At 32.8% G+C, this 18673-nt stretch overlaps 2 protein-coding genes and 1 pseudogene across 2 annotated transcripts; 2 read left to right on the top strand and 1 right to left on the bottom strand.

The window, feature by feature from the left end:
* Positions 1-2287: 2287 nt before the first annotated feature.
* LOC107943023 (uncharacterized) lies at positions 2288-4729 on the top strand. Its single transcript, XM_016876752.2, has 2 exons — positions 2288-4395; positions 4545-4729. Exons 1-2 carry the CDS (start codon positions 2556-2558, stop codon positions 4658-4660), a joined length of 1956 nt encoding a protein of 651 aa, XP_016732241.1. The 5' UTR covers positions 2288-2555; the 3' UTR covers positions 4661-4729.
* A 5077-nt stretch (positions 4730-9806) lies between these two features.
* Positions 9807-11520, top strand: LOC107943027 (cytochrome P450 81Q32-like; annotated as a pseudogene).
* Positions 11521-11582: 62 nt separating this feature from the next.
* LOC107943028 (uncharacterized) lies at positions 11583-13676 on the bottom strand. The gene is made up of 3 exons (XM_016876755.2): positions 13027-13676; positions 12424-12771; positions 11583-12341 (listed from the first exon to the last, which is right to left on the bottom strand). Exons 1-3 carry the CDS (start codon positions 13456-13458, stop codon positions 11808-11810), a joined length of 1314 nt encoding a protein of 437 aa, XP_016732244.1. The 5' UTR covers positions 13459-13676; the 3' UTR covers positions 11583-11807.
* Between the last annotated feature and the right edge of the window lie 4997 nt (positions 13677-18673).

Genomic DNA, 18673 nt, shown 5'->3' with positions numbered 1-18673 from the left:
AACCCAGAATTTAATCTGAATTGACATGACTCAAAATTTTTAAAATTAACACAATTTATATTAATTCGACCCAAAGAATCGATAGCTACTTGTTTTCTTTTATAGTTGGAGATTTCAACAACTATAACCCTAAATAATCTAGAATATAAATTTGAAATGGTTTAAACTCGAAATAATTTAAACTCGAAATAATTCAAACCAAAAATGACTCTAACAAGTAACCAAAAATGACTTTTAAATCTGTAATAATTCAATCTAAAAAAATCAAACTTCAGACGTAAATAAACTAAAACCGAAAGGATGCAAACATAAAATAACCTAAATCTAAAATTAACACAAAACAAGCGAATTGGTTTGATTGGTGAACTCTTTTATATATTTTGGTGAATCAAAAGTTAAACATGGCAGATTCAGCAAAAGGTTAAAACTTTGGTATAAAAAGGGTATTTTGTTGTAGACATGTCGAACCCTACTGAATATATATATCGCTTTTAGAAATCGAAGTTACATCAGATTTGATGAACTTAACAAAAATAAACCTAAGTTTCCAGACAGTATGATGACAAGTATGCACAGGGAATCTAGAAACTTGTATTAATCTGAGTTTTATTGGAATAGTATTTTTGGAGATTTTCGAAGATATTTGACTAATCATATGTTGTTACAGTTTAACTGCTGTTTGTTTGGTCACATAAGACAAAACAGGTTTTAGAAAATGTAATGTGTTGTGTAAAAAGAAAATAAAAGAGAGAGAGAAGTGGGAAAAAAGCAATATGAGAAATTAAGAATTCAATTAGGTATCTAACCACTAAAAACATTGTTCTATATATGAATACGAAAATATGATTATATTTATTTAATTAAATTTTGTTACTAGTCATGTATTATGTATTATGCATAAAGTTATAGATTTTGAAATATGGAAAAAAAAATGAAATATGGAAAAAAATTTTATTGGAATGTAAAGGAATATCTATAAGAATATCTATAGGATTGATGGGTTTGTTCTGTTGAGGTGTCTATGGTGATTGGCTTGCTTTGCCTCAGATTTATTTGGGTTTAGCTAGCTTGAAGTGCTGTACTTCTTGAAGAGAAGTATTGTTATCTTCAAGGGAGGAAGGTGGGACACTGAATCATAGTTCTTTGGTTTTAAGGTGAAAATCTTTAAACCACTTGTGAGATGAGAGTTACCACCTCCTGGTATCATTAAATTCAACGACGACTGGATGATGTTGCAAAAAGGTTTCCAACAGTGATGACTATGGAGGGTGTTCTTCAAGGTTGCATACGAATTTGGATGCTTTTGAGTTTTGATCATAAATGGAGGGACACAAATTCCTCAAATTACTTGCCTTTTTATGTTTAACATAAGCAATTAGTTTAACTATCAAATAAAGCGTAAGATGAAAATGAATTTACAAAATGAAGCAAACCTGCAAAGCATTTCATTTTCAATTTCGGACTTGCAGCCTTCCATGTCATCGTTTGATCAGTTTACCAGAAAGTATTAATGGATGGTATATTAACTCTCTTGTTTTTCTTGGGTAAATATATATTTTGGTATTTGAATTTGGCTTTAAGATTCAAATTGGTACTTAAAGTTTCTTTTTGTCTAATTAGGTCACGTGCCTAAATGGACCAAAAAAAGTTTAGGTTCAATTCTTGAATTCAAGTTTACGTACCTAATTGGACAAAAAAAAACTTTAGGTACCACTTTAAACCTTAAAACTAAATTAAGATACCAAAATGTATATTTACCCTTTTTTATTTGAACCCTCTATGATAATTAGATTGAGTTTTAATTAATGGATTAATATATACCTACTTGGAACTTGACAACTTATACCCAACTAGAACCTAAACTTTTCTTTTCGAACTAACTGGTACCTGAACTTGAAAACAGTAAGTTAACTTGGTATTTCTCTTAGGTATCTGACTAACCCCATTAAAATATGTTGACATGGCACTATCGATCAATAATATGGTGATACATGACAACCTCACATTTTGACATGTGGTACAAAAAATATATTTTTTAATATTTTATTAATTTTTATCATGTGTCAAAATGTGAGGTTACCACATATCATCGTATTATTAATCGTGTCACATTTAAGTACCTCTTATAAAAATTAACCCTTAATTAAATTCAAAGAACATGAACGAAGAGACAAAGCTGTTTCAATATAAAACTCAAACCCGAAACTTCACAAACATAACAGGATTCTAGACCTTGCAAATGGTAGATGCTAAATTAATCACTTCTCATCCACCTATGAAATAAACACAACAAGTACAATATATGTCAGATTTTGTAGTTCATTCACTGGAATCACCTCTCCGTAAACCTGTGAAAATTTTTTTACTACCCCTTTTTTTTTTCTCGAGAAAAAGAGGCAAACAGCACACATGTTGCTTTGTTTCAAATATAGCAAATATGATTCCATCATCCATGCGCCGCTAGGTGTCATTACACTACTTATCCACCTTGTATATTTATATAGTACCAGAAAACAAAACCCTAACCCTGTTTCAAATCCTTGTTCTTAAAACCAATGGATTCCCTCAACAAAAAAGGGAAGATGACCTCAATTTTTAACACCACTCCTCCTAAAACCATAAACGGCATGGTTATGGACCAAATGTGTAACAATCCATGTTGTTTCTTTTGTATCATGAAAGAACCAGACACATCTTCAAGAAGGTCTGGTTTAGCAACTTGTTTCAAGGAAATGTCAGTTATCAATAGAGATGACCAACAACATGTTTTGGTGTTAAGTGGTTTGTGGAACATAGCAATGGCACAACCAGATGATCCTGAGTTTATATCCCTTGGTATCTTTGATTGCATGGTGAGTTTACTCGAGAAAGGAACCAATGATAGAAGCTGGTTATTAAGGGATCAAAACATTTACATCCCTTATTATGCAGCTCATGTTATTGGTTCTTATACTATGAACAAGGTTGAGTTTGCAGAGAAAGCTGTACTTGCTGGTGTTATACCTCCATTAATGGAGCTTTTAAGAGGGAAGATAAGTTGGGTTGAACAAAGAGTAGCTGTTCGAGCTCTTGGTCACCTTGCAAGCTATGAAAGAACATTTGAAGCTGTAGCTGCTTATGAAGAAGAACTGGTGAGACTCACAATGAACTTAGCTTCAACTTGTCTTGATCAAGTGTATACTAAGTTCGTTGGTGTTAAAGATGATAACAAAAGATCAAAATATCATTGTGATTTGCTTGCAAGAGGAGTTGGTGGTTTGGAAATGGAGAACCGAAAAGCTGAAGAATGGGCTAGCCAGTTACAGTGTTGGTCTTTGTACCTACTCAACTGTTTTGCTTGTAAAGAAAGATCATTGAACCTTATTTGTAACCAAGGGTTCTTGGTTGATTTATGTGGGATGTGGGGTGGATTAGTGAACCATTCATCACCAGCTGGTGTGGGATTGATTAGAATCTTGTGTTACAGCAAATATGGAAGACAAAACATCTCTGAATCAAAACAAGTGTTGGAGAATCTTTGTCATCTTTCTAGATCATCAGATGATTGGCAATACATGGGGATTGATTGTCTGTTATTGCTTCTCAAAGACATAGATACAAGGTACAAGGTTATTGAGATTGTCACCATGTTTCTCATCGATTTAGTTGAACTCAAAAGCCTTGGTGATAGATCAAACTTGGGTGAAAACATTACAAAAACCCTTCTTTTGGATTATAAACAAAGCAAATTTAGAATCAAGAATAGCCATGTCTTAAAAGCTCTGCAACAAACATGGGAGTTGAAAGTAGAAAGAAGAAAGAGAGAAAAAACCATGTCAGTTGAAAAAATAGAAGAAAAAAGGGTGTTAGTGAACCTTATAAAACAACAAGCTAACCATGTGTTTTGGTTAGGCGATGTAGAGGAAGCCATAAAGATGTATAATGAAGCCTTGGATACATGTCCTTCGAAGCTTCGTAAAGAAAGAACGGTACTTTATAGCAATAGAGCTCAATGTTATTTACTACTTAGAGACCCTGATGCTGCCATTAGAGACTCAACTCGAGCTCTTTGTCTCTCTAACCCTACTAATTCTCATGGTAAAAGCTTATGGAGAAGATCACAAGCTTATGATATGAAAGGGTTAGCTAAAGAGAGCTTAATGGATTGTATAATGTTCATCAACTCAGTAACCACAACCACCACCAACAAGCGTGTGAAGATCCCATACTATGCAGCTCGTATGATCAGCAAACAGATGGAAGCCACGTGGTTGTTTGTCAATGCGCAGTCCAAGTTCACCAGATCAGACGATGATTATGAGATAAGTAGCAATGAAGATGATCATCAGCTAGAATGTGATGAAATGATGAGGCAAATGATGATGATGATGATGGAGAAGAAAAGTATAGCATCTGGTGAGCATTTACTTGATATATAGTACAAAGTTATATATATATACATACAGTACGTACATATATAAATATTCTGCAACATGGCATGCTGCTAAAGTGAATGTAATGTTTTATGACTTTTTTTGCTTGTGACCCCTTTTTTTTGTTTTCAGGTCTGTCCACCATAATTGAAGAACCTTTGATTGTAAAGGGAAAAAATTGGAGAGAGATGGAAAGAGCAAGAAGGAGAAACAAAACAGCTTTTAATGTTATGGCTCGATCAATGTAATAAACCAAAGACTTATATATATCGTCAGTACTTCATGTTGCATGAAAGCAATGATGTATTTGATTCAGACACTGAAAATGGATTAGTCTTTTGATTCAGACAAGTATCATGCATGCACAAATTAATGTTTTTGGTTTTTCTATTATGTTAGAGTTGCATATATGATGATGATGATGACATGAAATCATGAATCTTATAATTTAAAAGAGAAGATCATATGATGAAATATTTTAAGTGGGATGCCAGTGGTGGTTCCAGGGGATCTTTTATATATATATGTATGTATGAATGTATATAGTAAGGAAGAAGTGGGGAGGACCACTTGAGCACAATGATGAAAAAATGTTAATGAAATGAAAGAACAAAACAAAATGAGGCAAGAGGAGAGGAAAAAAAGCCAACCTGGCTGCTCTTTGTCTCTCCAGCTTTGAACTGTATGTCGTCGTTTTCATGGGGTGAGTGTGGATGCTATTGCAAAGTATGATATATAGAGTAAAAGGCTGTATTGCATTTCACTTTTGATTTTGTTATACAAATTTCAACAAGTAGACAAGGAGAAGAGGGTGGTGTAAAGGAAGCAAATTTACATAAACAAACGGAAAGCTGGAAAACGATAGGAGGAAAGGGCAGGCTGGTGTGAAGGATGGAAAGCTAAGTACGATTAAGGATGCTGATGGAAGAAGATCCTTTTTCCTGGAAGATATAATTTTCTAGTGGTGATGTGGTAAGTGGTTACCAAAAAGTTACCATCATGGCGTGTATGAGACACGTACGTGATCGGACTCATTCTATGTTTCTTTTGAGAGAACATAAGGTTGTTATGCTTAAGTGATCCCTGGTGGTCCTTAAAGAGAGTGTTCACATTGAAAATGTTGGAACATTTTTAAAATATATATAGTGTTTCAATAGTTACAAATGAAAAAATATAAGTAGTCAAAAGTTATATCACTTTGTTATTAACTAAAAGTTATCACTATTCATAATGATAAGTTACATCTCTTGTTAGTAAAAGTTATGTTACCTAATTATTAACAAAAATTCATAATTATTCAAGTAAATATCTATTGAATAATTGTGTTTATTACTAAAAATGTGACTATCCACGTGCATAGTTATATCTTTATGAAGAGATATGAGAACTCTTATAAATAAGAGTCAAATTTCATTTGCTTGGCACATTCTTTTGATTCTCGTTTATCTTCTATTATTCTTAGATTGTTTAATAAATAATTACTATAGAAATTCTTTATAAAAATTAATATTCTTGTTATGCCCCGTAAAATGCTAAATGGATTGTTTTCACTAGTGCAAAACGTAGACAATAACTAGACTTCATTGTATCATCGAAGTTCATTTACTAATAACTCTTTGCACACCAAAATATAGGTGGGGGCAAATAGTACCTACCTTAAATCAAGTGGCTTTGATGTATTCGTTAATTTTTCATAAATTTATTTTTATCCTCACACACCAACAAAAAAGCAAGTGGCTTAACCATAGTAGCTAGTACCCTTATATAAGGGGACAACTCTAGTGTTAGCAGGTGGTCTCACGACGGGTGGCTAGATTGGGAGGCAACTAAGAACGACCTAGAGGATGGGAGATAGGTAACTGTCTTCAGGCATCCACCTAGTGTCTTCTGGAAGTGTCATGTGTCCAACCCAAGTAGGGGGTATAACAAGACACTAAATATGAGTCTTTTATAATTGGAGAAATGACTTTTGATACTCTTGACATTTGGATTCCCAAAATTCTCTCTAAGCTCAACTTATATCCTTGTCTAGCCTTTTCGTCAACCACATACAACCTTCCTCCACCTTACAAACTACCATCTACTGCTATGCTCGGTGTTACAGGGTCTACTCTAATTTTTTTCTCCACCTTCTCTTGATTCATCTCCTTCACTTATTTACAACACTTCCTCTAAAACCTCTCACTAAGTATAATGATAAAATTTGCCTTTTAATGGTTGCATGTTTTTACAATGTTGCTTTTAATGTTTTCTTTTCATAATCTCAATGTTCGAGTTTTATTTTTGTCAAAATAGGCCCGATATGGACAACAAAGCTGACAGTAGTCAAGTTAAAATCAACCATTTTCCTGATATGGCAGCATGATAAGTATGAAATAAAATTTTGAGTTAAATTTAAATTACTTCAAGAAAAATTGTTTTAGTTCTAATGGGTAGACTAGAAATAAATCCAAAGATTAAACTCAAAGCTTAATAAAAGTACTACTATGTGGTTAACTTCTACTGCGCAATTTTCTCACTATAAACCCATTAATTTCTCACCAAAATCATCACCATTAGCCAATAAAGCTCTTTCATTATAAAAACTAGCATGCCAAGTGTTATACTATACATCGATAATAGCAGTAGAAATGATCGCAAAGCAATAAAAAGGAAAAATAAGAACACACAGGTTTTACGTGGAAAATTTTTATTGGGAAAAATCACGGATAGAGAAGGAGAAAAACAACAAATACAAAAGGTTTTCTTCTACACATGTTTTAAGGGTTAAACAACCATTTTATAATCAACGTCTAATAAAAGAAGTATAGCCCTATATGGATTCAACTTGTGCGACCCTCAGTCTTTCACTGTCACAGATCCCCAATTTTATCTCTGTATTTTATTTCTTTAACAAGTGAGTTGCACCTTAAACTTTTAATATCGAAATTCAGATCACACAATTCTAACACCAAGTAGCATATTATTATTGTTTGATAGGGTTGATCACACAATTCTAACACCAAAGTAGCATATTGTTGTTGTTTGATAGGGTTGTTTATGAACAAGTTCAATATGATAGAAGCAAGAAAGATATTAAATTAAATTGAAAATAGAAAGTGATGCATCACCACCTTTTCAAAAACTTAAACCTATTAACAAGAAGTGACTTGATGAAAATGTTAGCAATTTGACATAATAACATCACCACTTTTTCACACCTCCCTTAAGAAAAATAGTTTAATGTTGAAATGGTTGGGCTTTCCATGAAAAACTGAATTATGTTACTTTCCATGAAAAACTGAATTATGTTATATATATATTGCTTCATTGTCCACGAACACTTCAATGCTTCTACCATGCTTTGTATGCAAATCAAGCATATATTTTCTCAATCACAAGGCTTGCATTAATAGCTGCTATTGCAGCTATTAATTCAGCTTCCATATTCGATTATGCCATGATCTTCTGTTTTTTTGGAACACCAACAGAAAATCCTTGAGCCAATAATGAAGCAATACTCAAAGGTACTCTTAATATCATCTAAAGACCCTACTCAATCACTATTAGAAAATCCAAGACAAACATGATGATCCTTTTTAATATAAATTGATAACTTGATATGAAGTTTGGAGAACCACACTCTAAAAGCTAGCAATAAGGATTGGATAGCCTACATTCGTATAAACCACTTAATAGATTTTGAACTGATCCGCTCCAAATAAAAAAGATTTTTCTTTAGAAAAGCGGATGCGAACAATGTAGAATGAATTTTTTATTTTAGTTAAATAACGATATTATAATTGCTTGTCCCATTCTGTCCTGCCATGATATATAAAAACATCATTTTACCTTTTAAAATTTTTCAAAATTGCACATTTATGCTAAAAGGAAACAGATAGTGAGGCAAACAATACCAACTATCAAATGATGACGGATTAATAACATTTATTCCTATCTCGCTCTAATGTCATCTCTAATTTCGCACATTACCACACAGACCATTCATAACCTAATGATCCTAACAATAGGGAGGAACCCATTAATTATAAGCACAATAGGTTTGAAGGTTTGTGTTCAAATTAATACCTTTTGGGTCATGAAATAAAGTGATGTATGCCCAAAGGCTCAACCTTTGCCATGCCAAGGCCCTTTGTTAACTTGCTTACATTTAATTTTCATGGCACATATGATTGATTTGGCAGCATCCAAAAAGCATCATGTAATTAAACTAAATTATTATTATTAAAAAAATCAAAGATACCCATTTCAAAACAATGTATCTGACAAAAAATCTGATAATTATAAACACCATAATATTAAGACAGGCCACTTGCCTGCCCAATTTAGATTTTTTTTTATTTGTGGGTCAGGTAATGATGGTGGAATTCCACAAACAATTGAAAAGCTAAAACCTACAACTTGTAAAAGTTAAAATTTTTACAAGTTCCAACCTTTATCCATGTGACATGAACATCATTTATGCTACTATGCATTATCTTTTTAATATTTTAATAATCTTTTTTTAAAGTTGAAAACCATGATTTATTGAGTAAATTACATTACCAGTCCCTCTTAAATTCAATATTGAGTAAATTAGTTTTTCTTAAAAAGTTAGAGCACTTGAATACCTATCAATTTTGAAAGTAAGCTAAGGACAATTAATTATAGTATTAAGGTTTTCTATTAATTGTACATAATTTTGATTAGTAGAACAATAAATTTAGCCCTTGATGTTTATGTATTTTGTGTAAATATTGATTGCTAAATTTGTTAAATCAAGATCAAATTGACAAAATGTGTAAATTTTGATAGCTAAATTTGTTGGTAAAAAGACCTCTCCAATTCCTTTCAATTTCGAAATTGAGCAAATTAATCTCTCTCAAAAAAATTGGCGCAATTTAATCCTTGCAAAATTTCGAAGTGAGCAACTAAGGGCTTTAATTATGGCGTGAATGTCTTCCATTAATTGTACATAATTTTGATTGGTATAATAACAAATTTAGTTTTCAATGTTTATATATTTTGTCATTTTGGCCTCAATTATAAGAAATCCAACAAATTCCACCTCAACATTTACACAAATATTGCAGGATAAATTTGTGAAATTAGGACCAAATTGGCAGAATGTGTATATTTGAGGACTAAATTTGTTATTATACCAATCAAAATAATGTACAATTGATGGAAACCATTAATGTCTGATTAATTTTCCTTAGTTGCACACTTTAGAAATTGACAAGGATTAAATTGTTCTGATCTTTTTAAAAGGGACTAATTTACTCAATTTTGATATTAAAAAGGACTGGAGAAGCTATTTTACCAAATTTGTTATTTATGGCGTTTATGCTCATTTATTTTATTCAATTTTAACTAAATATAAGATTAGATAATAAATATAAAAAACCTTGCCTCGTTAAAAGTAGAGCATATAACACTTTTGAAGCTTTGATATGAACATCAATGGCTGCCTTGTATCTTTACCTACCAATATTCCTAATCCTTTATGTTTTCACTAAGCATTTCCATAACAAAATCCATAACCTTCCTCCAACTCCATTTCCATGTCTTCCCATCATTGGACACCTTCACCTCCTTAAGAAACCTCTCCACAGAACTCTATTCGACATCGCGAACCGGTATGGTCCTGTACCCTTTTCGAGTTCGGGTCACGTAGGGTCCTCGTTGTGTCATCCCCTTCTGCTGCGGAAGAATGTTTCACTAAGAACGATGCCATTTTCGCCAACCGTCCTCGCTTGCTCATTGCGAAACACTTGGCTTACAACTACACTGGACTCTCTTGGGCACCTTATGGTGATCTTTGGCGAAACCTTAGACGGATTGCCTCGATCGAGCTCTTGTCATCGAGCCGGCTGCAGTTGTTGTCGTGCATACGGATGGATGAGGTGAAATCGTTGATGAGGAAGTTGTTATGTCGTCAAGATGAACCGGTTGAGTTCAAGAGAGCGTTTTTTGAGTTAACATACAATGTGATGATGGGGTTGATTGCAGGGAAAAGGTACTATGGTTGTGAAGATGTCGAAAACATGGAGGAAGCTGAACGGTTTCGAGAGATACAAATTGAGGCACTCGAGTTGAGTTCGGTAACGAATTTCGGTGACTTTATACCATGGCTTAAGTCCAAGAAATTGGAAAAGAGGTTGATGGAGTGTGGTGCAAAGAGGGATAAGTTTATGCAAGATCTCATAGAGCAATATAGGAGAAAAATGAAGAGTGATCCTAATGGTGAGGGGAACAAGAAGACCATGATTGAGATTTTGTTATCATTACAAGAATCTGAATCTGATTATTACACTGATGAGATCATTAAAGGCTTGATGATTGTAAGATTTTTATGTTATATTCTTGTTTGAATTCATTGGTAATACACTGATGAAATTGGTCTAATGTTTTTTTATGATAGATTCTATTGATGGCAGGGACTGAAACTTCAATTAGTTCTATGGAATGGGGACTTTCCCTTTTGCTTAACCACCCTGAAGTGCTTACAAAGGCTCGAGACGAAATCTTGAACACGGTGGGAGACGAGCGGTTAATCGAGGAATCTGACCTGGTTCGACTTCCTTACTTCTGTAGCATCATCTACGAGACTTTGAGAATGTACCCACCGGTTCCAATGCTAGTACCTCATGAATCATCAGAGGAATGCATGGTGGATGGTTTCCGAATTCCAAGTGGCACGATGTTATTGGTCAATATATGGGCTATACAGAATGACCCCAAAGTTTGGGAAGACCCTACAAGATTCGAACCAGAGAGGTTTGATGGGGTAGGAGGTGCAAGAGATGGGTTCAAATCGTTGCCGTTCGGGGCCGGAAGAAGAGGCTGTCCCGGAGAAGGCTTGGGACTGAGAATAGTTGGGTTGACATTAGGATCATTGATTCAATGCTTTGAATTGTCGAGGATTGGGGACAAAATGGTCGATATGAGGGCTGGAACAGGGGTTACCATGCCCAAAGCTCAACCATTAGAAGCAAAATGCAAGCCAAGGCCAGCCATGCTTGAACTTCTTTCTCAAATTTAACCTTATTGGCAATAAAGATTCCAAATTGATGGAATTGGATAATTCAAAACTAATAAAAGCAAGCATAAGAAGTTTCACTTTTAAGACAACTTGCAACATTTTTTGTTGTCTATTTATGTGTGGCATAGAACAAGACATTCAAAAGATAAGAGACAATTTTATGCCATTGGAATACAATAAAAAAAAAGGGCTACATTGTTCTGTATTTACAAATTCAAAGAGACAGCGATGCAAATACAAAATTCTCTGACAAACTACAATTCTGATTTTACCTTCTAATTTAGTTAGTCAAGTAAAAAAAAACTATTACATCTAGTTCAGTTGGTGTAATTACTTTATATTCCGGAGACATTACTGCCTCGATCGTGAGCTTACATAGTTTTCACCCTTGGACCTTGAGAGAATTCACAGGCTTCACTGATTGAAGCCAATCGGATTTCAGCCGGGGGTATGAAACAATCCATTGACAGACCTGGAACGTTGAACGCCACTTCTTCGATTGCCCATGCTTCTTCCATCCTGGTTCTAGTGTGACTCATTGCAGTATCTCCAAACCGAAAAAGGGTCACCAAAGAACGACCTGAGTGTGCGATCATTATTCCCTCAACAGGTCTATAATCCTCGAGGAACGAATTGATTGTTGTTTCCCAGTACACGGCATCACCGCCATTGTTCTGAATTCTAGTCAAATGTGAATCTTCCATGTGCACTAGAAGCCCTGTCTTCTGGCTAAAGTAACCAAATAAAACATGTCTTATGATCTCGGCAGGTCCTTCACTCCTGGCCTTCAATGTTGCTGGATCAGCACAAAGCTTGAGGATAAAGCAATCCTCCCCGTTTATCTTCTTTTCCCCAATGCATCTCGCATTAGTAAACATGCTCGCCGTTGTTCTTGGATCAAGCCCCTGCAACAGCCAACAATAACAGATTTTCAGATTCCAAGCTAAACAATTTCGCAACATGGGGCAAGAGCCGAGACTACTTTACCTGAAGTGCACGACGAAGGGGTCTAACCGGTCCTTTAGCTGCATGTGCACCGAGCCAAGGAGTGTGCCTCCACACAAGCTTCCCATTACAACCAGCATGAACCTTACTACCGCCAAGCGCAAGCTCAACATACCACATATCTGGATTCATTTGCCATAACACAAACCCACCGGACTCGGCTGCCTTGGAAGAATTCCGATTCTTCGTAACCTTGTTAGCCGTCTCGAACTCGGAAGCTATCATTCTCACCCTTCCCATAGCATAAGCATTGTGAATCGAATTTTGAAGCTTTTGTCCACCTGATGCAGCTGTATATTGTTGTAATATGTATTGAGCTGATGAAGTTTCCTGCAATTTTTTTAAACATGTTACAAGCACAATAAGTACTAAACAAATCCCTAAACATAATAATAAAAAAACCAACATCAAACATAGATTAAATCCAATCAAAATTTAACCTTTAACTATGAACATGCAAAGCTTATACTTTTCACTAAAATCATGAACTTGTTGATACTAAAAATTAAAGCTTTTTTAAACCAATCAATGAAATGCATTAAGGAACAAAAAAAAGAAAGAGAGAGAAGAAAAGGGGTGACTAACAATTGGGGTATCTTTAATACTGAGTAGAGGAAAAGGGTCTAAAGCGCTAACGTGCACCGGTGCCAACGGCGCACCCAAGACACCAAGCAACAATCTCAGATCGGACCGTTTACAAGTCGAAGTTGAAACGGAAGGAGCGCGTGCTAGTTGACCCTTCATCCACTGAGCCCATCTTCCTTCCATCCTTGAATCTCCGGCGTCAGTTCCGTCGGGATCGGGACCTTCTTTCAACGGAGACAAAGCTTCAGCTGGTCTTAAGCTCCCAGACCTGAAAATCAAAGGGTCCGGCTGTGAAACGTGGTGACTACCGTTGTTCCTCCGACGTCTTAGTAAACCCGACATTGGTGAAGCACTTCTCGCCGGACTTTTGGACCGGGAACGGCTCGGAGATAACCCTCTTACTACTGAAAAAAAACCCTGTTTTCTCTCCATTTTTAACGATTTCGCCACTGAAACAACTCCGAAAAAAGATGACAGAGCTTATCGTTAAGCTTTCCCTCTTCTTTGAGACCTTAAAAGCGCGAAATGAAACGCTCTTAAAAGAGTAAAAAAGAAGAAACAAACAATGGTCTTTCACTGTGAGAAGTGAGAACAAAAGCAGCTTAAGATACTGAAGAAGAAAAAAATATATAAAAAGGAAAAGAGAGAATGGCGTTAATAAGAAGGAAATGTACTAAAATAGGGAAATTAATTAATTAATTAATTAGGTTAAATTCTTATTTTAATCCCTCCATTATAAATAAATTAATATTTAGTCCTTTTATTTTAATTCGATGTAATTGGATTCTTTGCTTTTGTAATGTCATTACTTCGTCTTTGGGATGTAAACAAGACATTAGTGTTCCTAAGCTACTCGAGCTCGACTCAAAAAATTTAAACTCGATTCGATAATTATCAAGTCGAATTTGAGCTCGAGTTGATTTGAGCTTAATATTAGACTTGAACGGCTCACGAGCCTTATTGAGCTTTTTTTTAATTTTAATATACATTCTAAATAATTTTATATTATTTAATTATATCATTTCCCTTAACATGTATTATTAATTCTAAACTTAATTATCAAGCCGAGCTCGAGCTTAAATACCTACAAGCTTAATCGAGCTCGTGTTTGAGCTTGAGTATAAAAATTGATAAACAAGTTTAATGAAGTTGAAGCTCAAATAGCTTGATTGTATCTTGAGCCGAGTTCGAATTTAAAAATAAATATTTAATCAAGTTTAAGCTTACCGGTATTGATCATTAAAATATAGATGTGAATTTTTAAAGTAATGCTTTTAAAAAATCCACATCATGTTACAAAATGGTAATAATAATAATAATAATAAGCATTATTTATTTGGACGGGCATTATAAAAATAGTTGACATAATTATGTTAAAATAAAATATAAAAGATAAACCTCAAATTTGAGCATAATATAGGGACTATAATCAGAATTTAACCAATAATTAATTAAATAAGCGATTAACTGAATTCGCAGGTTATTCCCGCGAGACAAGCAAAACAGACTGTGATTAGGGTTTACAGAGAGGTTTCGTGGTGTCTCTTTTTTTTTTTTTTTTTTTAAATTTACAGATTTTATATTTTATTTATTTTTGTCGTTTTTTTTGTTTTGGGGACTGACAAATTAAATAAATAAATAATAAAGGTTAATCTCGTGACGGAAAATGAAACGGAGAGAATCTGTTGATGTGTGAAGGAAAAAATTGCGTGGGGAATAGTGCCGGTGTTTAGTAACGGTCAACTGTGGTCAAACAATTATTAAAATAAAGTGGGATTAATAATGTTAATCATCTTGCAATGGCTTATAAGTAGATCGATCTAATATTATTGGTTTTAAGATTAATTTTGAAATTCGGTTATTTTAAGTTTGGGTTAATTTTATGTTCGGGTTAATGTAAGTTTTTATTCTTTTAAGTTTGAGTCATTTCAGTTTAATGTCGGAATTTTTTGAATATGATCATTACTTATTATGAATTTTGATAATTTCTGAGTTTTGATCAATTTAATTTTTAATATATGATAAAGTATATATTTTAGAAGGGTCGTCTTTACTCAGATGGGGAGCCATTTTCAATCTCCAACTTACTTGAAGTTTGATTTTTTTTTAGTATGATTTTTATGTTTTTGTGATGTGCCTCGTGTTATTGTATTACCTTTTTTTTATGGTCGTTGTCTATGAAAACCTTTTGTGTAGAATTATTTCTTAATCTTTTTATTAATTTAAATGTTTTCGTTTTCAACCTAAAAAAACCGATATCATACTTATTTATGAGTTTTTGTATTCGTACACACAAACATATTACACTACTACATATTGATCTCGCATTTTAGGGATGGGTGAATGTTTGCCCTTTGACCAATGGGTCGATGCTAAGGTTTTACTTATTTATGAGTTGAATTATTTGTTACATCGAAGCCAGAGTCGTTTTAAAATGTGATCTTCGTAATTTGAATCGGATTGATTTTTGTTTATATATGTATTCAACAAAGGAAAAAGTAGGAGGAGAAGGTAGCTGTGATAAAGAGGTCGATTCACCTAAATAGAAAGAGAGCCAGAGTCCAACTACCGGGCCTCTTTACTACCACCACATTTTCCTCTTGTTTATCTACTTATTAAACATTTGTATCAACAATTTTAAATTTTATTTAAACGATAAAAAATATATAAATTTTAAATTTTATTAATAAAAAACTTTTTAAACAAACAATATTTTTATTTTAAAAATTTAACACTTTTTTCACTTAAATATTTAAATTTTATTGATCACTTTTATTAAAAAAATGTGTTTTTGACTGTAATAAATGAACATTTGAATAAAGAATATGGTACATCAAATTTGTTGTAGGTATTTGGATAGTGGGGACCTGTCCTCTACCTCCATAGATTTTGATTGATATATAAATTCATTGCATTTCTCTTTCACATTTATTTATTATTTCAAACATACCACGCAATTTGGCCAATGTATACCTACACACCACACAACATATTTGAAAAATATCCAATTTGCCATATATATTCTAAAATGCAACCTAAATTTAAATATTTTTCATTGTTCTCTTTGTCCGAAAATGGGGATGAAAATCAATAAAATATTATTTATGTTGAGTTTTTTTCGTCGTATTTCATTAAAAGGGACAGTCGAATATTTATACATATGCTGGATATATGTACTACTCTGGTCTGCCTTGCTAAACTTCATAGCCCCACATGCGAAATCCTTGGTATATGAGAATTTCCCTTGTGAGCTCTCTTGATAGACCCCCCTATAAGACCTGCATGCACCCAATTGGTAGCACCCAACCGGCTCACAGGTAAACAATTCGAATGTTATCTAGATTTCGAGTTGATGATCATAAATACATAACAGTTTAATAAATATTTTATTTCATATTCTTCTGTTTTTTTTTCTCATTGATAAAGTAAAAAAAAAAAAGCATTTTAAAGTTGCAACTATTGTGATTTGATGTAATGACAAAAACACACACATTTTATAGGTTTAAGGTATTGAGTCGATTAATAATTGAATTGATTTTTTCTTAATTGAATCAATTAGAATTTTATATTATTAATCGTTTGTCAAATTAAAAGTTATAGGGATAAATTAATTATAATTTGATTGGTTTTCCTTTTAATCGATTAAAATTAACCTTTCAACAATTTTTTTTAATTTATAACTTACTAAGATTAAGCTTAATCAATAATTCAAATATTAAATTTTGATTAATTCGAGTAAATCACTAATAACTATTCTCGTATTTAGGGTTGAGTTCAATTCGATTTGCCAAATTTTGATTAATTCTTAGGTTTTTTTTAAAATCTTTATTTTGACAAAAGATGTTTTGTTTTATGACTTTTGAACATTATTTGAAATAGTTTTAAAAATAAATTCATAAACATTTTAAAAATACTAATTTTTAAATTAAACAAAAAATAATCAATAACTTTTATATAATGTTAAAAAAATTTATATAGTATTATTAAGTCAACTCTATTGTTTTAAAAAATAAAACAATTATTTTACATCATAAAAAATTTTAAATTAATTATAAATTAAAAAATATATATAATCGGATCAAATTCAATTAACCACAAAGATTTAACTTAAGAATCATAAACAGTTAAAATATCTTGATTCAATGAATTGTGATTTCCTTATTGGTCTAGTCATTTTAGAACTAATGGATCATTTATGATAAAAAGAATGAATTTCAAGAGAATGATTCACGTTCTTACAGAGTGAAATCATATAGTATCATATATGAGATAAATCTTAAAAAAAAATAAAGTTTTTTTTCCCGGATAAACCAATTAATTTGAAATCCGATGTAAAAGAAACTTCTTACTTTCCAATCAAATCCTGCTACATCTATATATAAACGCAAGCCCTACTCATATTTAAGGTGCTCTTTAGTATTTAACAAATTATGCAATTTCTTTTAAGATGAAAATTCATATGCAATAACTCCCATTAAATTGTTGGTTATGATTAGCTGAAGTAGCACTTAATTAGCATTCTTGATAGAGAAAAGCCAAATGCAATCATGTTTAAAGTTAAATTCTCAATGACAATTTTCTTAACACTATCACACCCTAAAATCAAACTTTACCAATAATCATACATTCAAAGATCCTGAGAATCTAATTTAAAGAAGAAACGAGTTTTAGCCTTTAGGAGTTGGGTGAGATAAGAATAAGGAAATGAAAATTAATTGAGTTGAGGGACTATTCTGCAAGAGGAATAGACTATAGAGGGATGGTTTTTTTTTTTACAAGAAGAACGATAAAAACCATAATTAGGCTAGGCGAGATCAAGCTATTTCAGAGCAATCATTGTATAAAAAATGAAGAACTTCGTCCGGTAGTTACATGTAGATATATCTACTCAGAGGTCTTGAAGACGTCATTGATGCCAAACCATTGGTTACCTAGTTACCCTCTCTAAATACATATGTAACTCGAACCAGCCAAGATAGTTGGAATAGACCTTTAATACCTCATAACACAGCTGAGTGATGCTGTTCTACTGAAATTGCTTGAATCAAATGAATAACTGCAGTACTATCCATCTCAAGCACCACCCTTTTTAGCTCTAAATTCCAAGCTACTTGTAGCCTCTCAAGAGCACCCCAAAGCTCGACATTGAGTACAGAACAACGGCAAATATTTTTAGAAAAACCAGCAATCCAATTATCATGTTGGTCACTGGTTAAACCACTAGCTTAAGCATTCCCAAACACATTACTAATAGCACAGATGGTATTGTTATTAGTATTATCTTAAGTAGGGTTTATTTTTTAATAGTGCATTTAAATTAGTTAATTAATATATATGGAAACTTTACAATTTAGTTTAAAAGTTTATTATCTCATTTTTTTGTTAGTTTTTATTTTTTTAATATATTATAAATATTAAATTTGACCATTGGTCAAATTATTTATCCAAACCTGAAGTACCATCAAATATTTGGGAGAATTAAAAAAAAAGTCAAAAAGACTTGGTCGAAATAAAATAAGCTCGATTTAAATATGGAAAAAGATGATGAGCTTCAAAAGTATCGATGAAATTGTATTAATTAATAATAATTACATAACAAATTAAGTAATTCAATTAATATGGATGAAATTGTAAATTTATAAAAGTT

Source organism: Gossypium hirsutum, chromosome D06, assembly GCF_007990345.1.
Source record: "Gossypium hirsutum isolate 1008001.06 chromosome D06, Gossypium_hirsutum_v2.1, whole genome shotgun sequence".
NCBI classification, from domain to species: Eukaryota; Viridiplantae; Streptophyta; class Magnoliopsida; order Malvales; family Malvaceae; genus Gossypium; species Gossypium hirsutum.
The sequence above is the reverse complement of the archived record's forward strand: the minus strand, read 5'-3'. Positions and strand labels throughout refer to the sequence as shown.